Source organism: Denticeps clupeoides, chromosome 1, assembly GCF_900700375.1.
Source record: "Denticeps clupeoides chromosome 1, fDenClu1.1, whole genome shotgun sequence".
Lineage (NCBI taxonomy): Eukaryota > Metazoa > Chordata > Actinopteri > Clupeiformes > Denticipitidae > Denticeps > Denticeps clupeoides.
The window spans coordinates 30,651,167-30,675,763 of NC_041707.1; the positions used below are offsets into that span (position 1 = coordinate 30,651,167).

A 24,597-nucleotide genomic window follows, 5' to 3' on the forward strand; every position below is an offset into this window, starting at 1 on the left:
ATGCACCAATAAATGTTTGATGCTAGAAATTGAACTTCCGGCTGTTTGACACATTATTGATCCTCAAACAGAACTTGCATAGCCTTTTGTTTTTACTGAAAGTCCAACAAAAGCTTACAGTAGTTTCTTCTTGTCCTATCTCCTTTAAGGATGGTCCGCTCCTTCTGCTATAGGCATTGCTGGACTGGGTGGAGGGTTTGAGATTGGTCTGGAGGTAAGTAGTGTGTGGCTGTTTAACTATCTAGCACAACATAAAGTGTATTTCTTCAGTTTTGCAGCACAGATGTCTTGTTATATGTTTATGATATGTTTTAAACAATGCAGAATTTTATTTATTTGATTATTTTTATTTGATTATTTTTGATTATTATCAAATAAATGCTATTGCTGTGTGGTGGTTTGGTTAATCCTTTTGTTTTTCTGTCGTAAAACATGTTTAGGTGTAACTGTAATCTTCAACAACAATAATGTATCACCAAAGGAAGTATCACAATATATAATTTACATATTCTTAGGTAAAGGGTGCATACATATTCAAGTCACACCTTCATATTTTTGACTTGTTTCATCAGTCACTAAAGTTTCCATATGTGATATTTAAATATGTTCATTTAAATATGTTCATCTAAAAGCTGCACGTCTCTTGAATTCTCAGATTCCTCAGCTCCTGCACTGTGCACATTATATAGGCTCCTTTGAATGCCATCACATCAATATTGTTCTTCCTCTCTGGCATTCTTCCTCTCCCTTTTTCTTCGGCTGAGTAAATATCCCAGGTCAGGAACTCAAATGAGTCTGAATGATGACTGTGATCTACTGTTATGTAAACACCATCTCATAGTTCATCCATCATTAACATTTCTTCTGTTATCCCTCCTTCCATCTTTTTCTCCTGTCCCAGGGGGATCACAATAAGGTCATCTTACGCAGTATGTAGTATTTTCAGGCCAGTGAAGAATGCTAGACACCAGGAAGTTTAGGCTCCTACTGACCCTGAGGTGACCTATCACCTCAAAAACCCTACCTCCTGCGGTAGCAGCTCATTTGCATTTCCTGGTGTTTGGTTAACAGAATGCATCCACTACCTTGTGCCATCTGCAAGAATCCTATTTCTGACCCTAGTGCTGACTTCATTGTTTTTATTTTCTGTTTGGTGTGTTTCTCATGCTGAGCACTGAGGGCTCGTCACAGCCTAGGAAGTCACTGTGCATGTGGTTTGTCGGAGGTCATTTGTCAACACAAGGAAGTGCGTGACTCATTGTATACAGTTCACTGCATGCACAATGCGCTGAACTCATTTAGCACCTGTGGTAGCTGTGCGCGCGTGTTTAAACTGCACGAACGAAGAGCGCATTGTTACGTCCTTTCATTAATTCGTACGTTTCTGATAACGTCCCTCAGAGATTGCTCAGAAGTCCAGAGTCCATTCGTCATCAGGCGTTTAAAGCCTGATTTTTATCTTTAATTGATGTATGAGCCTTTTTTGCTTTTGAAGTCTTTCTGCCTTCACAGAGGCAAGTGTGTGGGGTCACAGTACTGAATCGACTGATCTGGTAAATCCGTGAAAGGGCAGAGGAATGCTTTTGTCCCTGTGCTGATGCCTGTAGTGGTGCTTGGATAACCTGGGCATGTGCTTGCAGAATTTAGTTTATACCTTGTGGCAGATCATACTCCCCCCACACCCCCAACCCCTTCACTCATTCTGATCTGTTTATTTATTTGCAAATCAACTTCAGGCGTCAGACTTTGTCATCATATTGAACCAGAGGAGAGCTGTGGAAGCTTTCAGCAAAGGAGGGAATCTTACCTTTGGTGGGAACTGCACTGTAGCCGTGGGCCCACTGGGCAGGTAAGTATAGACAGCTTTGAGGTTTCAGTACTAGTCTCAGTCTAAGTCTACTCCTTGACTGAAGATGTATTTTGATTTTTTTTTTTGGGCAGATTACATTTCGTCCTTGCTGCTATTTTTTTCTGTGGTTATGTTTGCTGATTCTAATACCTAATGGTCAAAAAAGTTTTTTTTTCTTTCACAATGATCGGTTTCATTGGCAACCTAACACATTGTGATCATTTAGAAGATTTATTTATTGTGGTGTTTCTGCCAGGCCCAGTCTCACAGAAACACATTCATTCATCATCATCTGACATGTAGGGTCATGTCATGCAGATATGGCTGGGAACAGCGGAGCGCAGTGGGCAGTCTTCCATTAAAAAGATGTGGATTTACTGGACCCGTGTGCAGCATTCATCATTCTGAGCCACTTAGATAGTCCTGAAGTGTGACACCAGTGGTTTCTGTGAGCTTTGTAAGGGGGTCGTTTTTTAGATCAGTGACCCTAGCACACATTGTTTAGTATGGCAACGTCTTTCAGCTCTTTACACGTTTGAATCCGGTAGATTTCAGTTGGCTAGACTGTTTAACTTTAAATGGATTTCCCCATTGCGCTGTAAATCTTTTTGTATATGTGTGTCAGAGAGAGTTGACAGAACAGGCAAATTGTCCTGTGCAAGTGTAGAAGTCTCTTTAAAACACCAATCAGTATTAGGTTACAATACAAAAATTAAAATGTTATCAAAATACTGTGTATTAGATTTCTTGATTTTGCAATTTGTGCCTTTCATCATTCCTTGGTTCTCTCTGGGACTGCTAGCATTAAGTTGAACCATGCGATAGCCCTCATCCAGCAACAGCAAAAATATGCAATAAAATTGTCAAGGCGACTGTGATAACTGAGAAAAATGAAAAGCGAGGTGTCCCCATCTATCAATCAGATCAAATTGTGTAATTTTTGGGAAGTGTCCAGAACAAGAAGCTTATACTGAATTTGAATTAAAAGCTATTCCTGTTGTTTTCTCACTTATAACACAAAAACATTTTCAGTACACAATTTTCAGCAAATTTATTTCCACACTGCACATGAAAACTTATTGAAGTGATGTCATTAATTGTATCATATGTCTATATATTTGGGCCACGAATCCTCTGTCAAATGCAGGCATTTTTTCCAGATGAAAAGCACGCAACTGTGCGTCTCGGTCAGTGGGTGGGCCTGTTCAAGCCACCTGTTGACTGGCGAGATTTGATTGTGAAACACTTTTCCTCGCTTGACGCCAAAAAGTCCATCAAACAAAGTGTCTTTGACAGGAATCTGGAGGCGGATGTGGCTTTCCGCAGTACAGCTGCTGTCTTCTCATACTGCAAGTCGCGTGGTCTTTACGCTGGCGTGTCACTGGTGGGCTCCTGCCTGATCGAACGCAAAGAGACCAACAAAAAGTATGTTGCACTTGTCCTGTCCTGCATGTTTCTTGTAATGAATGGGTGAATAATTCTGATTGTTGCTCATCTCAGAGTATGCTACCTACCTCACTCACTGGCTTGCTCAATCACTCACCTTCCATAACTGCTTAGTCCTACTCAGTCCTGCTGGAGCCCATCCCTCTGGCGCAGGGTGGGAACTCACCGAGGGCGGGAGCACACAGACATACAGTATTCAGTCATGCACTCATATACTTACAAACAATTTAGAATTGCTGATTTGCCTAGTGTACATGACTTTGGACAGCGGGAGGGAACCGTTGAACCCGGAGGCAACCTACACACACACACACACACACACACACACAGCCAGAGCAAAAATTCGAACTCAAGGCCTTGGAGGTGAAAGGCCATGGCACGAACCGCCATGTGACCAATTCACTTTCATTTCAGACTTTATTTTTAGCACAATCACCATTCCCGATTTTTTATTTTTTATTTTTTTAAACAATGTGTACAGTGTTTACATTGTACTCCATTTAATCAGAAGTGATTTAGGTTTTTAAGATCAGCCAATGGGTGATGGTGCAGTAAACAAATCAACAAAACATTTAAGTCACATTTGTCTCCAACACACTCATTCATTTAACCAAGGAAGCAGTCTGTCAAATGTCCCGAGCTTTTTAACTTGGCTCATTTGCTTGAAGATTTGCCAAGTCATGTGGTTACACCATTTGTGATTGATCACTTCTATTGGTCTCTGTGTCAGGTTCTACTCCCTAGATATCAGGGCCTCTGCTATTCTAAACGGAGACGTGGAGCCGCCTCCAGAGGCCCATGACCTCTATGCCATCTTGGATGACTACACTGCGAAGTACACCTCGGATTGGCAGAAAAAATATCAGAGGAGCTCCAGTCGGGTGAATTTACTCTTTTATCAGGAAAAATCAGTGTTTCATTGGTTGACAGCCATGAACAAGAGGGAATTCACAACTTAGACACTAATCACATGCCTTTTGGATTTGCATTTGCTTTGAACTTAAAGAAACAACGCATAATTTAAATTGTGCTGAAGACTGTTTGACAGTTTTGCACACCTCAGAACAGCGTTTCCCTACTTTTTCTTTGAATAGATCCCATATCATCCCCCACCTTGACCACTTTAGGAACCATGCCCATTTTAGCGGATTTATCTTGATGAGGATTTTTCTTTCTTTCTTTCCCTTCCTTAAAGGCAAGTGGGCCACCAGCGAGACCACAAAGGCCACAGGCGTCACGGGAATCCCAGAAGCCGGCAGCTTCTCCCTGGCCTGACTGGGACAACCCTGGAGTTGTGTCCCATTCCGGTAGTATATTCTGCCTTTAATCTCATGTGCGTATGTGTGTGTGAGAGTGATTAGTCACGTTGGGAAGAAGTTGATTCATTATTTGCACCCACTTCCATTCCCCTTGCTGCAGAGTTAATGTAGACTGTTAAGATGTACTTTAATAGTCTGGCCAAGGTGTTGGATGATTTCTAAATCCACCCATGTGATTGGCCACTTAGGTCATGTCTATTTTTAGTGTTGAAACCGGCTATGGGAGATGATGGCGTGGTTAATCCGCCCCGAGATATTGATGTTATGCAGGGATCTTGTACTATGTATACAGAGGTGGTTTGGGTAATTTGGCACTGAAGGGCTTTTTTTGTAAGTCGTGCTGGAACATGTTTTGCTTTCCTGCTTTAGCCTGGCTGTAATGATGACTCTGTTGGTTTACAGATGTAAAGCCTTCCCTCTATCCCAGCGTATCCAGCTTGAGAACGGAAAGTGCAGGTGAGTAGAAGCACTTTCTCTTTCTTTCACATCTCTGAATAAATATATGCAGGTAGCCTCAGGTTTTGGGGAGTAAATTCCACATTTTCCTAAGCATCTGTTTGTTGGCTAAAATTAAATCTAAAATTGATCATCATTGCAACACTAAATGAGTGGATGAGAAACAACCAGGTTCTCATGACCAGATAGGTTAGTGTGGCATATTTTGAGTGTGGGGAGGAACTCAAGGGGCATTTATTATGCCAATAAAGGGTTCTGTCGAATTAATGTTGAATTAAAGGGATCAAATGGGCAATCAGTTCTGGTTGGCAGGGGAGGTTTAAACCGACATCCTGCAGTCTGGCCTCTTTCTCCTCTGTCCTCACATAGGAAAGAGCTTCATACTGTTTTGCCATGTCAGGAGTCAGCTGTGCGAAAAGCACAGACTTTCCCTCAGAAATGTAAATGTTGCTGGTGACATTAAGATAACACTTTGCTCTGGCGGTGCAGAGTGTTTATGGGTGCTTAGGGGCTCCATGGCAATTTTTAAAATTTTTCTCACAGAAAAACATTGACTCAACCACTGAATAGAGATTATGCTTTGTGTGCACAGCATATACAAAAGCACACAGGTCACCTGCAAATCAAATTTGAGTTGAATGTGCAGTGATTGTGCTGGTTTGCTTTGGGTAATCATCTCCCCATTTTAAATCCCCAAGTGTTTTTTAAGAGCAAGACTGTTTGCGGTCTATTTGGGCTTTTTAAATCAACACAGTTTTTGAAAGTTCACATGATAAGTAAATGTACTCTTGAGTTCTTCAGATGCATGTGTGGTGCTGATAACAGCCGCAAAGCCAGACTCTTATAGCATATAGAACTGAAGCAAATAGTTCCCTGATGCCGTGTTTACTTCTGAGTTAAAAGCTTGATTTCTGTCTTGTGTGGGTGTAGATGGGGCCAAGGGGGTTGGAGGTGGGATGGCAGGGGGTGCGGGAGTGACTCCTCGTTTTTGTCTGCCCACATTAGTTGAAGAGCATCACCACTTCCCAGGGGTCTAGGGAATGGGGTGGGGGGTGCGCCTGCAGAGGAACCATGTGCTGTCAAAGCTTTGGTGGTCTTTCAGAGGTGGCTGTCACGCAGCTGTGCTTCACCACAGCACATATCACACTTAGCAGGCAAACACTTTAGGACAAAAGCACTTTGAATTTGTGCTTTATGTATGATTTGTACTGCTACAGTTTCAAGGTGCTTTGAGTGACATCATTGGACAAGACTCAACAAATAGGACATTGCTGACTTTGACAGTCCGATAGTGTCAGAAACCTCATCCTGAATCTATCTTCCCTTTTTTTTTTATATTAAGTTAAGTGTTAAGTGTAGTGATTGCCACATGTGATACACAGCAGCACAGCACACAGTGCACACAGTGAAATTTGTCCTCTGCATTTATCCCATCATTTAACCCATTAACCCAGGGAGCAGTGGCACCTCAGTGGCACCTTGGCAGATCGGGATTCGAACCGGCAACCTTCTGATTACGGGGCCGCTTCTTTAACCGCTAGGCCACCACTGCCCCTATTTTGTTGGTGTGTAATTGTTTCTTCCATATTTTTTTTTTACAGTTTAAAATTAAGAGTAGTCTGATTGCAGTGGTCTCTCTTACACACACACACACACACACACACACACACACACACACTTCTTCCTCATTCTGGATTATTTAATACATCCCATGTGTAAACAACATTGAGGATCATGTTCTGTGTATGGCTGGGTTTTATGGCCTTAAAAATAAAATCTACACCCAATTTTTCTAATTATTATTTATTTGTTATAGTGGAAAAGGACCATTGACCTCAGATATCTGCGACACAAAAAAAAAAAAAAAAAAAAAAAAAAAAAAAAATATATATATATATATATATATATATATATATATATATATATATATATAAAAATTTATTTTTTTTCATGAGTACTATGATATAGAAGGGAATACGAATTCAGAAAGTGTCGCAGATATCTGAGGTCAATGGTCCTTTTCCACACCATATGATTCTGTAAGGTCTTCTGATTGGGATACTTTCTTGTAGTGAAAGTAGTAGTGTCAGTGCAGGCAACACTGCCCATTTCTTGCTTGTTGTTTTAATTTTAGTCTAGTCTTTGCAACAAGCTCTCATTTTAGTCTAGCAAAGTCTTATTTTAGTCTTAATTATCCACAACTATTTTAGTCTAATTTTAGTCATTGGAAATTTAGTTTTAGTCCCTTTTTTAGTAATGCAATTCTATTTAACCCAGTCAATATAGTACAAGTAACTAGTAGAACTGACAAAAACATTATTTTCTTTAGTCAAACCCATTTCATAATTAAAACAAGGTTATCTTGTTACCTTTAGACTCAAGAATACACTACATCCATTCCAGACACCTGAAGATTCTCTGATTTGTCTTTCGAGCACATCTTCTGTTTTTTTTCCACTTCATTGTAAAGAAAGTGCATCCAAAGATCGCTGTGTCACTCCCAGCCATCTGCTGAGCCTGAAATCAAATGAATTTCCTGATTGCATATTGTGGAAGCAAAGTCACAGGAAACAGAAACTGAGATATAGTAATGCAATTATATGAGAGGAAATAACACATTGACTCCTTTAGTCAATGAAAACGAAGAGGTTTTAGTTACATTTTTTTTATCTTGTAAACCATATTTAGTCTTATTATTAATAGTCAACAATATTTCATTATTTATGTATTTATTGTTTTAGTCACATGACCAACATTAACATCTCATCTGTGTTATACAGACAATGTTTTTGTTGAAACCAGGTTGTATATATAACATTTAAACAAAGTTACATACTGGCGTAAAGTGCTCATGTGTGACCTCGACAAACCGGGCTACATAAAGTACAAACATGGGACACAAAAAAAAACAAACAATTTAAGGCAAACAAACTAAAGGCAAACTGCTAAAGCACTGAAATGAGTGGAATGAGTAAAATAGTGCACAGATAATGCTGTGAAACAAATCAGTTGAGCTCTGAGTTTATCAGGCTGTGAAATAAAGATTTCGGGAGTGGAGAAGCAACCAACCAGTTGCGATACACATCCAAACCGCTTCCAAATGACTGAGGAGATTAGCCCTTCACCTAACATGCACTCTGCGGTCAGACTTTCTGCTTGTCTGTAGTGGCAGAGCGATTTCAGCAGAGAGGGGTCTGCTGTATAGCAAATTTCATGTGGATCTGAAGCATCAAGCAGGTAATGTAGCACTATGGACGGTCCCTTCAACTACAGCAATGAAGTGTTCATCGTTAATTATTAAACATTTGAATATACTTTCAATGGCTTATGTCTCTCCTTACTTTTCCTTATGAGACTATTTTGGCCCTATTATGCACACTGGGAAAAAAATCTATTTTGGCTTGCAGGTCCATTTGCTTTTTTTTTAATGGTGGAATAAACAGACCCTGTGCCAGTGCAAAGTGGAAAACGTTGTCCTAACTCTCTTAATTATTCATAGGTGCGTTTTGGGTGTAACCCCATGTCACCACACCTTTTGAAAGGCAGGGGCACAACATCTATATTGGATAGCTTTTTCAGGCAAACGTAATTATAAACACTGTTCCACTGTTCCACATGATTGTGAACAAGAGTGAACTGTATGCAGGTTTAACAGAAAGGATCCACACCTGGCCTGAGGTAGCAGAATCCCTTCCACCTCATAAAGCACACTGGATAAATATATAAATATAATAGAAAGAAAAAAAAACATTTGAAATTCTTTTTTTTCTTAGTCAAAACACAAAGCAATTTCACTGATTTAATATGTGTGGTGACATTGCGCCTGGCCACGCCCCACGTAGGTGCGTGGCAGGAAAATGAGAAGTGCGCCTCCAGATATTTGGCAGAGAAGCTCACCTTAGATTGCCGAAATAGGACCCATAGTCGAGTTTGTCCCACCAATAACACGCCACTAAAATATGCCTAAATTACTTCTGATACTTTCTTACTCAAAATTCTTCACTTCCCTATGCTCCAGGTACTTTTTAAATAACAGTGTGGTGACAAATCCATCCATCTCATCCGTTCCATCCCATCTATCCCATTCATTCCATCCGTCCATACGTTCATTCCTTCCAAACCCACAGAATCGTTACTGCTTATTGTAATTATCACCTTGCCAGAGCCTAAGGACGTTTCCCTCGAGTGGATGAACTATGGCACTTAATTGTGGGAAAATTACCATTTATTTTTTCATCTGTCTTCATGTTGCTCTACTTTTGGAATTCATCAAGCTAAAAATAGTCTGCAATTATTTCTCTCAAACCCTCTTAAGTTTCTGAACAGAGTAGCGCTGCATTGGTGGATCTCACGATCATGCTGTAGACAGAAACCTTCACACTTGTCTGCTGAAGCGCCTAGCCAGTCTGTCAGAAGCTGTCATGTAAGAGATTGCGTGTGCAAGCAGAAAACCGCATAGCTCGAGTGTCACCACACTGCCAAAACACACGAACCTGACACATGGGAGCAGCGTCTTTGGATTGTGTTCTTGTCTCACTCTCGGCTTGTTGTGTCTTGCATTTTCTATGGCAGGAATGGAGGTTACATTGCTTTGATGCAGCAATTCTAGGGTTTAAATAAAAAAAAAAAAAAAAACATTAAGTGGAAAAACAACTTATAAATTGCCTCTGCTTTTTGAGAGTATATCAGGTTCTAGCATTAACGTGAATCCTACACAGGTATCCTATAGTCTTTCTTTTCCCTGGCCTGACCTTTCTCCTGTAGTCTAAAGCATTCGTTTGTAACTGCCTTTTCAGGAAATCTGCCTTTGCTTTATCTCAGAACTTCATGAATGTCAGCCTAACTGTCAGTGATCTGCAAGCACTCAGCGGACGAATCTTATGATTCCTTTTATGATTTACGGTTTAAAAAGCTTATCAGGTCTGCTGAAAATATATTCAACAAGGGCAACTTCAGTTCAACAAGGGCAACTTCAGTTTATACGCACTTATCTTTGTGTAAATCTGTTTCAGTATACATCGCAATGCACTTTTTGATACATATTTCCATTTTGAAAGCTCATGCAGCCCCCTAGTGTTGAAGATTAGAACATTGGAACCTTCTAGTTTTATTTACCCAGCCTGAATGAACATTCAGCTCCAGTGGATCCCTGTCTTTACTGAAAATCTCATTTCGCATACTTTTTGGGATTATGCTTGTGTGGCCTGACTTGAGGAATGCAATTTTTTTTTTGTGCCTTTCATAAGATGCTTGGCAACTATTTTCCATACTACTTTGTATGTAAACACACATACAAACTACAGGTTAAGTACACACTGCTTATTCATTCTGGATGAGTTGAACCCTTCAATAGGAAGCCTTTGAATGTACACTACCAAACTAGACCCATGCTTCGCACACGGTGCTACGCTTATCCCTAGATGAAAAATAGTGCCCACTGACCCCCTTTGCTATTTTGCATTTTTTTCTTCTGCAGCCTCGAGTGGCCCTCTTGTTGTCACTGCCATTTTCCCATTTGATGGGCAACAGCCTGGAGACCTCAGCTTTGCTGTAGGGGACAAGATCACAGTACTCATCAAAACCGACTCTCAGTATGACTGGTGGGAAGGCCAGCTCAGGGGGAAAGTGGGAATCTTCCCTGCAAACTTTGTGTCGTACAACTGATACCTTTTGGACCCATCTCAGTTTCTCTTTGACACCTCATTAAGCTGGTTGGTTGTTACAGAATAGCAAAGCACATGAAGGGACCATGACCCATCAGCATCCGAGTGACTGAGATCGGCCCAAACCTTACATGGTGGCCATGTCAGGTTTTATTTAGGCCGCCCAAAAGAGCACACGTTCAAATGTTACGGTAGGAACAACCTTTTTGTTACTTTCTTTTGCATAGATCACATTATTGGTATTTTTTTTTAATTCTACATTTATGAAGAGGTTTGTGGTGAAGATTTATTTAAATGGTGCTGCTAATCATTTTTATTATTTATGATGAGTTCGACATTACCAAAGACACTGTAATCAAACACACTAGTTGATACCAATTAATATTTAAGAATACACATGTAAATGTAATATTGAATATTTTTTAAACTTTACAATCAATGTCCATGATTTGACTTCCCTGCTTTTGTATTTCTACCTTGTGCTGTGGCTGTGAGAATCATTAGAGAGTTTTTTTCTATAGGGCATGACTGTATGAAATTATTATTATAATTATTTTATGTGATTGTTATAAAAAATAATTAAATTGAAGTTTAAGATATTTTACAGTCTTTGTTGATGTCATGATTGAAGACATTTCAGGTCACAGACTGGTGCCAGGTGTGACTGTTTGGACTTTTGGGATTGGTATTGTGTTTTGCCATTTTTTTTTTTTTTTTTTTAAATTAACCAGTGGAGTGTTTGATTAAAATATTAAGTTTTAACTTTACAAGTCTAACATGTTATGTAGCATGAATTGCACAATATTTTGAAATCCAGACCTATAGTTTAATTGAAAGTTGCCTATTAAGCTATCAGGTTCCTATTTTACTAAATCTTCAAGAAAGCAGACACTGGGAAGCAAACTAAAGCCAGAGCTACGCCAACCTGATTGAAACACATCCGCAATATCATTCAAACCCAGAAAGGACAATGAAAAGTGCAGTTCCACATGTTCTTTATCAGTTTTTGGCAGCTCTTACAGCAGTCCCACTGAAGGACTTTGAAGACTGGCTGTTGATGCTTGAGGGACAAGAGAATGAAATGGCTTGATGGATTGTATCTCTCTGGCTGTAATGCAGCTGTAATCCTGCCTCTTGTGCAATCAAACTGCTTAGCAGTTTTATTGGGGACTGTTGGCCTTGATATGTTGGTATATTCTTTAAAAGTGCATTTCATAAAAGGGTTTTTCATGAGGGGCTGAGCTGTTCTGTCTACATGGAGTACTTGGTGAGATTTATGAAACATTGCATTACCAAATTACTACAAAACTATTGTTTTATTTATATATTTCTCCTTTTTGGTGGAGTGATGTTTGTATGAACCTTTTCTGACATTTTAATACTTCCTTAGTAATGTTTCCTAATAAAACTGTCTTCATTTTTAAAGTTAGACTATAACTGCGTGTGTGTGTGCGCTTCTTGAAATAAAAATTATTGTGTTCCAGGCAATTCATATTTTATCCAGTAGGTGGCAGCATTACAATTCTTACATTTGGTTAACTGCACTGTACACATTACACATTGCAACAACATTTAAAAGAAATGTAAAAATTCATTTTTGGTAGTAAGTAATAAGTACTAGATTTATACTAATTATAAATGTGTGTGGGATCAGTGGGTGAGTGAGAGAGACTGCTACTGGGGTGACACTGATCAAGGTACACACTGTTCAGGAATGTTCAGGACCATGAATGTTCAGTATCCACTTTTCACAGACACATGCGTGGTGAGGGAAACTGCGTATTACTATTGTGTTCATTTATGGCCATTTTCCAGGGTGACTTATCCAGTGTTACTAGTGACAGGCACAGTCACCCTGGAGCAACTTGAGGTTAAGTGTCTTTCTCAGGTACACAATTGTAGTAAGTGGGGTTACTACCACCCCACAAAGTGTAGATGTGTATAGTAGGGGGCTGGTAGTAGGCTATTGGGTAACACACTCACCTATGAACCAGAAGACCACAAAGTTAGTTTCAAAACACACTTACTACTCAAGCAGCCTGCAACCCTGTACTAGGTAGGAGGTTTTAGAAATGAATGAATTTGTAAAGTCTTAAATAGAAGAATTCCAGTGTTTGATTGCTGCCCTCTGCTGGTCGGGATTGTGTTGAAGGCTGCGCTTCTCTCTGCTGCTGGTGACAGGAGATGCTGTGGAGCATTCCCAGTAGTGCCAATATTACAATATATTACTGAACCGGTGTGATATGGCGGATAAAATTTTTTTTTAGCACTAGAGCGAATGTTACTGGACAAACGGTTGGTCTATAATCAATCACAAAAAGTTGCATGTGTACAGAGCTTCATATGAACTTTACATGAATGTGGATTAAATATTTTCTCTGCTTTCTTTTGTATCCTTGCATAGTGAGAGCTGTGGAAATATCAGTTCATCTGTAGTATTTGCACAGAATGGATCCAGAGGAGAGGTAAAGGGGGCGCTGCGCTTCTTAATCAGTCATGCTGCATTTTACATTTTTATAAACTCATGTGTGGCCTTCATCCAACTGTTTAATTAAATGGGCCAATTGATTATTTTTTTTTGTCTTTAAATCTTTCTGATATCTTTGAAAAATGAAATCTTTTCTTTAGATTTCATTTGCATTTCCACTGTGGCCATGACCCATTTATGGATATTACTGTAATTTCTTTGAGCTTGTCATGATTACCAAGCAACCCTCTGTTGAGGTCTCTTGCTCATTCCTTGGTGCGCCCTCAGAATATTAGAAAGCATGGTATGTGTACATATATATTAAAGGTAAGATGGATTAGACAGCCCTGGTTGTCATTTTGCATTAAAGAAAATGCCAAGGAATTTAATACAATTTCAAGTAGATCTGGTTTTCAAGCAGATTTTGTTATCACAAAACATCACGATCCATGCAGGTGACAGGACTGCTCTGCAGCCATAAATCTCCCCGTTCTGTACATGTATGGCTTAACTCAGATCTAAGCTCGTTCAGAAAGTGGAATTCTGTTACATTAGAATTATTATAGAGCTTGCAAAGTAAAGCATTGCAGCAAAACTCCATGGTGTCACCGTACGACTGTGGCCTTCTCCCTGAGCTTCTTCTCGAACACCTAATAATTTATTACAATTTTTACATTTCTATTATTATTAGAACCCAGCCACCGCGATGTACTTGACATTGTCTCAAGCATGAAGAGGGTTGCATCAGGAAGGGCAAAAAAAAAAAAAACATCGGTTACATAGCAGGTAAAGAAACAGACCCGTAATCGAAAGGTTTCCTCTTCAAATCCCGAGCCACCAAGGTGCAACTGAGCTCCGTCCCCACACACTGCTCCCCGGGCCCCTGTCGCGGCGGCCCCCTGCTCGCCAAGGGTGATGGTTTAAAGCAGAGGACACGTTTTGTTGTGCCACCATGTGTTGGGTTGTGTTTCACAATGACAATCAATTCACTTTCACGTAATCAACAAGACTGGTTGATTAGTGGTGGGGACCCCTAACAGGAGAAGCTGAAGTAAGAAGAATTATTATTAGAATAGTAGGAGTATTATTGTATAACGAATGGGCATGTTCTGGATTCATTTATCTGCATGTTACGTGTTGTAGCGGACTTGGTGTTTGTGATATCGTGAACAAGAGAGTTGTGTGTAAGCGTGTCGGAACATCCATTGAACTGTGACGGGAAGGAAAATGCACCCATTTTAGCACATGGCAGGAGATCAGGGAAAGATCCAGGGAAAACAGAAAAGTAAAGGTTTACTGTACATATCAGGTGATTTTTAAATCTGTCTTGAACAAGTGTGTGAGCGTGTGAGGCACACAAACACAATGTGATAATGAGTATAGTGATTTAGTCCAACACAAAGGACCAGTTCAGAACCGGAGTGCAGATGGGTGAAGCTCTGCCATGCTATGGTAATCATGTGACCAGCTCCTGTTGCTCCTGCATTAATTACTAATGTCCTATGAATAATCCTTTTTGAATGGAACAAATAATGAATAAAAGGAACAATTATGAAATGCAGATCTCAGATTTTGCAACACAAACTTCTAGCATTTACTACAATTGCCCGGGATTTGTAATTGAATTGTAACCGAGGAATTACTGTGTGTGAGGAGTAATTATATTAACTTCATTTTGCCATAAAGTCACATAGCTGGGAAAATGATCATGATGCTGGCTCTAAATCAAAACTGGCAAGAGAGCAGTCAGATGAAGGAAGGTGGGTTTAGCAGCAGCAGCTTGTCATAAACACCATGTTTAAATGTACTTTTACTACCTACAGTGACTGCTTCAGCTAAACTAAAGTCATCGATTTATGTTTAGATATTTGGCTGAGGCCAAGCGCTGATTCCATGGCCTGTGTTACCGTAGTAATGCTTAGCGTGATCGCGGCATGAAAGGTGCCATGGCCCTGCTGCCATACCATGGTTTTGGTCAATGTGTTCTTTAAGGAAAACTTCAGTTGCGATTGAATGGAATGTTTTATGCACAATAAAATCAAACGCAGAACCAGGAACAAGAGGTTTCCACCGCACCGCACCGCACCGCACCGCACCTGCAAGCAGGATTCTTCATGAATTTTAATATCAGACCCAAAGTGCACAGGATATTTCCAAGAAAACTTAAAACTCTGGCACAGTGCATTGTCAGTCGCTGATGAGGAGCAATTTTCTTTCATTTTCTCTGTCGCAAATATTTTATTAATAAGGATAAAAAGGGACATCTGGACATTTAAATGAGTGTCATTATGTACACTAAGCAGATGCTGCTTCATTGCGGCTTACAGAGGTTACGCTGACCTGATTCATATGGATGAGGGCATTTCTTCTTTTACAAGATCAACAGTAGAAATAAATAATTTTTTAGTGCCAGGGGAAGAGACAAAAGAAAACCCATCAGATGTTTTCCCTCACACTCTTTTACTTCAATCTGCCACTTCCCACATGTTGCAGACCATTTTGTCAGAATATTCAGCTCTGAAAACTGTTCATCTAGTGATGTGCATCATCTAATTTAGACCCACGGGTGCGGTAGTGTGTATGCACTCCTGGGTTAACATTTAATACATTTGTTCTTTTCTGTTGATCTTCTCTGTGATTTAGCGGAAGAAAGAAGATTGTCGGTTAAAAATATGGAGAAAAGGGAGTCTTTTGTCGGGATTAAACACAGAGAGCTGGGACCTCTTCATCACTCTGAGATTACATCTTTGTATTATTCCTGAGGTCTTTTTGACATTTTACATATTTCAAGGATCATCTGTTTTTTTTCTTCCCGCTTTTCTCTGAGGGCAGCGAAGACAATCCGACAGGCAGACAATTTATGCTATGGGTTGTGTTTTTTTTTTTTTTTTTTTATTTGCTATTGCAAATTTATTGTAAAGCATGTACTGTTATACACAATTTACACATCTGGTTTCATCCTGCTAATACGACAAAAATATCAGTCTACAATTCGCTTTAATGTCAAAAAATGTCTGTGCTCATGTAGTAGGGGATTGAAGAACCCCCTGTGCAAAAAAAATCTTAAATACATTAATAAATCAACTAGAAGCCAGTGCCAGAGCCTTTTCTAAAAATTTGAAGCCTGGATATCACTTTAGATGTTTTATTTGACAAAAGTGCAATATGATTTCTCTGCTTTTTTGAGAATCGATGCATGTTCTCCAGAAATAAAAAATGAAGCGTTTCTTAGTTTGTTGAAATGGGGTCCAATGGGGCCTTGGGGACAATGCTGAGAAGGGACGAAGGAGGCTGAGTGATTAAATGACTTTTGCTTATGAGGCCCCCCTGCACACAGCGCACCATCTCCTGGTTGGGCTGTTCTCCGGCAGATTCGCTAATTCCTCGGATGCCAGCGGAACTAATGTCCCCTCGGTGTGGAGAGGCCGTGCGGCCGTGAGAAGGAAGTCGTTTAGTGTAATACTCTCCAAAGTGCTCTTCTCTCATCTCCCCTTTCTCTCTCTCCCTCTCTCTCTCTCTCTGTCCCTGCCTCCATTATCAGAACCACAATTAACCTCTTCAGCACCACAGAGCGCTGTGGGCGGTTTTCTCTGGCCCAGTCCTCCGTGTAAAAGCTACTCTTACCGGTTTGCACACTTCCTCACCATTAGCAGGAGGGGCAGTGAAAACCATGAAAAAAAGGAGAAAAAAAGCATGCAGTTGGTCTTTTGTTTTGAGGCAATCATGTTGTCCACCAGAACAAGAGGATTTACTTTAATGCACAAAACGGCATTAATGGCGTCGTTTGTAACATTTAGCATGAAACAAAAGGTGGCTGGTGTGGACTGACATTGTTGAGCCGTGGTGCCAACTGGCACACACTTGCGTTGTCTGTTACGGCTCTCCTTCAGATGACCCCTTTTGATGTCCCCAGACATCCATCCCTCCAAGGATAGCTGCATGTCATTGTCTTATTTATGGTGTGTGTCAAGCAACATCTTCCTGGCATCTGAAGAAGCTCATTGTTCAGGGAAGGAAAGAGAGAGAGATGGGGGGGGGGGGGTGTCTGGAAATCTCTGGTGAGTGGTCCGTCTCCCTCTATAGCTGTCCTAAATCGGTGGACATAGCCTGAGCAACAACTGGTCTATGGAGTAACTTCTTCCATGCCTGTTTTTGCTCGTTCATTTATTGTTGGCTGGCAGCTGTTGGGTACCTGGCCCGACATGCATTGTCTATTCAGACTATCTTGGCAACCAAGGCTGAGGAACAATCTCCGGATTCCCAAAATGAGTCCGAGCCAACAAAGATAACATTTGTGTCATCTGCCCGGCTCTGCATGATCCTTTCTCCAGAGCACACTGCCGATCAAAGGATTTTCCCATGGCTCCGGCATTAGCCCATTACTTCGGCCTCTTTCGAAGAATTTTCCACTAATTATGCCCCGCACAGGGTTCTCTGAACTGGTCTGCGAAGATCCAATGTGGGAACACAATCACAAAAACGAAGAAACAAGGCAAACAGGCAAATAGCATGATTGCAGGGTGTCAAATTGGAATCTGAACCAACCAACCAATAAGCAATCAGTGATTTAAAAAAAAAAAAAAAAAAAAAACTACCTTATGCCATTCTCTCACCCCCCACCACACCCCTCTCTGGAAAGACAATAGTCTTGTGATAGAGCAGGGAAATTGGAGGTTATTTATAGTGAAGTAGCGAGGAGGCCAGCTCTAGGAGGCGTATCCATTTCATGATAAATGAAATTCCTTGGCCCTGCCTGCAACAATGGGCTGACGGGGGCCAAGGCAGCTTAAAGAATAGGCTGCAGCTGTCTGTCATGTCATCCCTTGTCTTGCGGCCTAAGCGTCAGCATCTCCCAACCTTCATACTTACTTGCGGCGAAAGGAAGGTTTACGTGCAGCGGTAGCCTCGACTGTCAGCAGGCGGTTTTCTGCGCCCCCCCCCCCCCCGCGCCCGCCGTGAGGAATGCAACTGTGTGCAAATCTGCACGCAAGCGAGCTAAAGTGGTCAAAGTGCACACGGTGTCACCGCACCCCGATGACTGGAGTGACCCGTGTCTGTCCGCTCGCAGATCGATTCACAGTCTGCACGTTCAGAAGGATTTCTTAAGGCATGGAACCAGTAACAAGTTGGACAAGAACACGTTACAACCCGTCAAACGTTTGTTTTGCCTACTCATTAATGGCTCTTGCATTTTATTTCTTTACTTTTAACTAAAGACACAGGACTTTGAAATGACACGTGCAAGGTTACGTAATAAACAAACAAGAACATTTGCATGTCTCCAGAGCAGGGAGCTTTTGCTGCGATTGCAGCATTTCACCCTCTCTGCTTCTCTCCACCATGTTAAGTTAGACAACAGGGATGGCTTCTAACAGTCATGAAGGTTTACGCTGAGCACTTCTTTATCATATGCTCATGTTAATGAGCATCTCACGAAGAGGTTTTTGGTTATGACAATAGCAAACAACAAGGTAAAAATAGTTTACTCTGGAAAAAAAATGATGTACACGCTTTCTCCTGCCACAAAAATACAAAATATATTTCTTGCAGTGGATTCTTCAAAATGGCTATCTTATGATGGCGGGTTTGCTGTGGGAATGGACGGCCGGACGCAAAGAGGCACTTTAGCGGGTAGAGCAGGAGGTGGGGTCACGCGTCCCATAATGCCTCCAAAAAATCCCTTATCTTAGCCTCCATAACGCGACAGAGAAGGTGCGTCCAAGCTTTTGTTATTACATTGCGTGCAGTTGCAACAAAACAACTCGATTGCTTAAGGTAATAAATATTAATCTGCGGTATGATCACAACACTCTGGTGCTATCATTAATTATGACCAGCGAAAGGAATCACATTGATTGTCTTGTTACCATGACACATAGCAGAGGGATGGCAGCTTTAGGCTGCAAGTGAACCTTTTCTCCCTACAGTGGTCAAGCTGGCCAAGGAGAGAAAACCGGTGAACTGGTGACCGCATCATGACAAGAGCTTCTCCAGCTGAAGCTTCTGGTTCTGTTGAAAAGGTCTCTGAACACACAGTGCACTAGGACGGCCATACTGAACTGTGTCCACTACTAAAATCTCCTACATCAGAAACAGACCACAATGATGACCGGGTCTAAAGAATTTTTTTTTTTTACACATAATGCATTTTTCCCTATGTGGGTATGCCTAAATGAAGACCCTGCTCAAAATTAGGCAAGTGGTGATAATGTTATGACTGACCAGTGTGTGCTCAGCTTACATTTACATTTACAGCATTTATCAGACGCCCTTATCCAGAGCGACTTACAATCAGTAGTTACAGGGACAGTCCCCCTGGAGATACTCAGGGTTAAGTGTCTTACTCAGGGACACGATGGTAATAAGTGGGGTTTGAACCTGTGACTTTGTGTTCTTCTGGTTCATAGGCAAGCATGTTACCCACTAGGCTACTACCACCCCTATACAAATGTTTAATCAAGAATCCACAATTCTGTACTTATCATCTCATATCTTATAAAGGGCCTGGTTGCTTTTGTATTGTAAATGTTTGCGAATCCAAGAATGAGATCACAGAGCCTCCTCCTTCACAGGGCAGATATCCTCTCATATGTACAAAAGGCGACTCCCATGTGAACGAGATCCGCCGAGCTTGTTGATGTTGTTCTCCACCAACATCACTTTTTTCCCCAGGTCTCATCTTTTTAAAAAAAAATTTATTTAAACACTCTTCTGAGATTTGACTTTGAACACATGACACAGAGATGGGACAGGACTGTCGCTTCTGCCCCTCTGTTTCAAACACACAGTTCAGAGGCTCAAAGGCACATGCGCGCTCACACACACACACACACACACACACACGCAGATACAAGCTCTTCATAGACTCACATCAAGATAAGTGCCCTTAGAGGCGGCCTCGCAGGCCCATGTTTAAATATGAGTAGTTGTGATGCATAACACTAACCCACTGTGCCTCTCTGAAAATGCAAATTGTAAAGGACTTGGAAGTGCAACAGAAGCCTGTTAAAAGGGAATCGCTCATGGCTATTTTCCCTGACTTTTTTTGGGTGGGGTAAAGGTCTGGGTTAGTGTTGGCAAGCTGAAAACCCTTCCAGACTTGAAAGGCTCTATTGACTTTTTTTTTTTAATGATCTTATTCGGCAGTTAATTAAATACAGGATTGTGGCCTGTCTACCAACAATACCCTCAACCCTAAACACACACACACATCACTGTCCCTCCCCATGAGGTTAAAATGAAGATTAACTTGTCCATGTTCTGGAGTGAGGGAGGTGACGCTACTGCCTGAGCCACTAGGTGTCACTAAGTCATTTAATTCCTGAATGTGTCAGACGCTCCCTGTTGTCGGCTCCACTGATGTTTTAATTACAAGTGTAATAATATGGTTTTGTTTTTAACATTTGTATTTTACAGTACATATATATTTTTATTTATTTCTTAGAATTGTACACAATTAACTTGTAAAGTAAACTTTCATCCAGATTCATGCAGTTAGTAACATCAATTTACTGTATGTACATTCTAATACGCCCCTGGTAGTGAAAAAAGGTGAAATTAGATTAAAAAAAAAATAATAATTACAATCATTTTCTGAATCAATTATGGCCACTCTACTAGAATAGCATCCAACTGGTTTCTGCTGTGTGCGTGAATGTGCCCAGTAACATCTGGTGTGAAATTAGTCTGAAGTCGAGGGGGTACACACTTGAAAATTCCTCGGCATGTGTGAAGTAACAGCAGTGAGCATCCTCCGAGGGACCCTTCCGCTCGGCCGTTTGCTCTGGAAACGCACTACAGTGACACATCGGCCAGCCGGCCCCGTTCTCCTCCGTTCCTCGTTCTGTCCACGGGGCCATTTTTGGAGTAATAGGGCTTGGTGCAGGAGCAGCATCCAGTGTTCTCACTAGTGGGAGGATGGCCCAAAAAACTAGGCCTGGCTTCATCAAAGAAGAAAAAAAAAGAAAAAACGAATCTGGTGTCCCGGTGGCTCTTTTCTGTCCCCTCCCTCCCCTCCCTCGCCTGTCGGCCACTCTCCTCTCCTCTGTGCCCGGCCTTGTATCGGTCCTCTGCACTTGGCTACTCATGGCAGGACAATTGGTGCTTGAGTGCAGCAATACATCCCAACATCCCACACACACTCACACACACACACCGATCAGGAACAAGCGGGGCCCGACTGAAAGGGCCGCCAAAAGACATATTAAAGGTAGTAAATATCCACGTCGAGTCAGTGAGCTGTGAAAAGTCGTGAATTGGTTTTTAGAGCTTTGTTAAGACCAGAGAGCACAGATGTTGAAAACAGGTTGAGATGCAGGCACAGATGGTATTTGATTATGAAGCAGACTGTTCGCGTGGCGCAAAGATGCTGCTTCAGCCCAACTGCAAGGAGCTGTCTGTCCAGACACAGGGGTCCAGGTGACTCTGGAGAATTTTGATTTTTTTTTTTTTTTTTGGGGGGGGATTTAACCTGCGCTACCATTTAAAAAAAAAAGAAAAAAAACCCTGATAAACAATGCCTGTTTTTTTGTGGCTTTGTGGATTGCCCGGCTGTTAGCTTTATTTTGCGAATCTTTAAAGCAAATGGAAGCATAAAAAGCGATGTGCGCCGGGCTGCCCTCCGTCGCCGTTGTGATTATGTCTGCATTCAAACAGATGCCCCAGCATCTGTAGTTGTCTCTCATGCCAGAAGGAATGATGAGGTCATTGTCTTTCCCCACAAAGACAAGGTCAAGCGTGGCAGTGTTATTTCCTTTTTTTTAAATTTCAAAATCACAATTAACACAAAGCTCTTTCATGTGGCCGAGGTGTGCAGCAAACAGGTTTTAGGGCCTTTTCGGCTCGCTAGGCTAAATGCTAAGTAAGAGCCGATCTAAAACCCAAATAATTCAAAACGACTAACAAAAAAAGAACTATTTCTGTTTTCCATCTTGGTTACAATAGTGGTATTTTTTCCCCAGAATGCCACAGAAGCTGGGATATTGTACCAGTGTTATCTCTTCAGGGAAGCAGAGAAGAGGGTTGGTGGTAAAAAAAAAAAAAAAAATTTAAACAATGAGCGGGGCCAACACAAACACAGCTGTTTTATTGTTGTGCTGTTAAGATGTGCTTTTCAAAGGCAGCGAGATGAAATCAAACAGAAGGGGAAGCGCGAGCGTCCCCGCTCGGCATTATGGGACGCGTGACCCCACCTCCTGTTCGCCCGGGCTGCTGGAGCGCTCTGCCCGCTAAAGTGCCTCTTTGTGTCCGACTATAAATTACACCACCGGCCGTCCATTCCCACAGCAAACCCGCCATCATAAAAGCCCCCTGCACACACTCACACACCCACCCCACACTTCCCCTCCTCTATTCACCTTTTCATATTTCCTTCTTTTCTTTGCAAATTTCACCAAATGTGTGTCTCTTCGTTTCTGGTTGGCCTGTGTCTGTGTGTGTCTGTTCAACATTCAAACGTGTGTGTCTGCAAGATTCAAAGCACTAACAATGTAATTGGGGAAGCAGTGCAATGAGATCCGATGAGCTCTGTCCCTTTTTTTCCAGCGCTGGTTACAGACACTTCAATTATTTTCTTCTGCAACAATGACAAGTGTTTCAATTCAAGTAAAATGTCTGGTTATGACTTACGTGGCAGTCTGATGGTGTGATGGGTCTGTCGGGCTGGTTTTATAAAGACGTGTTCAATTCTCACAGACTGCAAAAGGGCCGAGTGGAGGTTTTTTTTTTATTTTCTCACAAGCTTGCATATTTACTGCACATACATTCACTTCTGAGAAGATGGAAGGCACACGAGGCAATTCTCAACTACTGTATGCTGTAGGTGGTACAAGCCAAGGTAAAGAACCAGCAGACAAAATGTAAAACAAATTCCACCTTCCAAACAAAACAGAAGTATCAAAAAAAAAAAAAAAATCGGAATAGTACGTTTTCACCCATTTTCTCTTCGGAAGGAGACCTTGCTGAAGTTAAACCGGCTGCTCACGTTTCAGGTGAGGTTTTCTATTTCAAGGGAATTATAGAGTGTGATTCTACCAAATAAAATTACAGTACATCTCCAGCAATAACAAATCCGACACTTTTACTAAATAAATTAGGATAAATTAAAGCAATAAATTATGAAAACAATTCACCAAAATCCAACTTGTTAACTGTATGTGTGTGTGTGTTTGTGTGTGTATTTATATATATGTATATATGCACAAACACATTTTAATAACCACTTCACTATAATCAAATAATCCTTCATTACAAAAAAATAACAAGTTATTTACACAATATTGCTAAATAAGAAAAAAGACAGTGTTTCATCACTTATTTACACATTTCCCAATGGTTGCGTTTTGACCCTTACTAAGAAAAAAAACCCTCAATAAATACACATAAGGTGAAGATGATTGAGAAACACACAGTCACATCAACACACATTTCATTTTTCACTGTATAACTACAAAAGATTTGTGCCAAAGAATTGTGCCAGGTTTGCAGGGGGAAAAAAGGATTTCTCAAATTGATTTGTACTGTCATATTGCCATGTTGCACTGGAACATAAAAATTCTGATCTGATTCAGACTGTTCTATTTAAAATCAATGAAGATGGCACAGAGCTTGTGTGCGAACAGGTGTCTGCCGTGGAGTGTGCTATCGAATGGAAAATTGAACCCCGTTTTTAATTAATGCTTTCAGCATTCAACCCAGCAAACAGAACAACCCAGTTGAAGTGACACGCAGGGGGTGGTGGACTCTCAGCCTCATCCAGCCAGATGAGTGGAAGGAATGCCCAGCAGGAATATTGTGTGTGTGTCTATGTGTACAGTTGTGATGATGCAGATATTCCGAGTTTTTCCTTACATTGTAGTTTCCGTGTGGCCGGAGGCCTGAATTTGGCTTGGCAGAATTTTGCATTGTGCAACAAAATGAACCGAGGCCACATGCTTGTTTTGGGCACTCCAACACAGGAAGAAATTAAACTGAAAAATGTTCTAAAAAAAAAAAAAACATAAGCTCAAAATGATTTCTGTCATTATAAAAAATTATATACATATGACATGAGGAGAAGAGAGGTTTAGAAATCTCACCTATATATCCAGGGACACTGATATTGCTTCTTTGCCTAGCTATTAATGTCCTCCTACAATATTTTTTTTTACTTTAAACACACCGTAAAATTTCAGTATAAAAGCAGGGGTTCATTTTTCTTCTAAAATCCACTCTGAATGCATAGTGGTCAGGTTTTACTTGCAAGCAGCTAGTAAATATACATCCTCATCCAGACACACACACACACACACACACTTTGTATAATACAGACTATATATATATACAAAAAAAAAAAACAATGGGTCATATTTAACCTTCACTGAAGCACAGGCAATAATCGATTTATTCTTAATAAATATT

The 24,597-nt window shown here is 40.9% G+C and overlaps 1 protein-coding gene across 2 annotated transcripts in view; it reads left to right on the forward strand.

Moving 5' to 3' along the window:
- sh3yl1 (SH3 and SYLF domain containing 1) overlaps window positions 1-24,597 on the forward strand; it is a 99,387-nt gene that overhangs the window by 11,561 nt on the left and 63,229 nt on the right. Inside the window, exons 4-10 of one of the 2 annotated variants that reach the window (XM_028999574.1) lie at window positions 150-214; window positions 1,737-1,849; window positions 3,146-3,274; window positions 4,026-4,176; window positions 4,491-4,602; window positions 5,017-5,070; window positions 10,547-12,170. In XM_028999574.1, the coding sequence (XP_028855407.1) occupies window positions 150-214; window positions 1,737-1,849; window positions 3,146-3,274; window positions 4,026-4,176; window positions 4,491-4,602; window positions 5,017-5,070; window positions 10,547-10,734 (812 nt within the window). In that variant the 3' untranslated portion in view covers window positions 10,735-12,170. Of the gene's footprint in view, window positions 1-149; window positions 215-1,736; window positions 1,850-3,145; window positions 3,275-4,025; window positions 4,177-4,490; window positions 4,603-5,016; window positions 5,071-10,546; window positions 12,171-24,597 lie in introns of those variants that run through there. The other variant, XR_003751500.1, reaches the window with a different exon arrangement.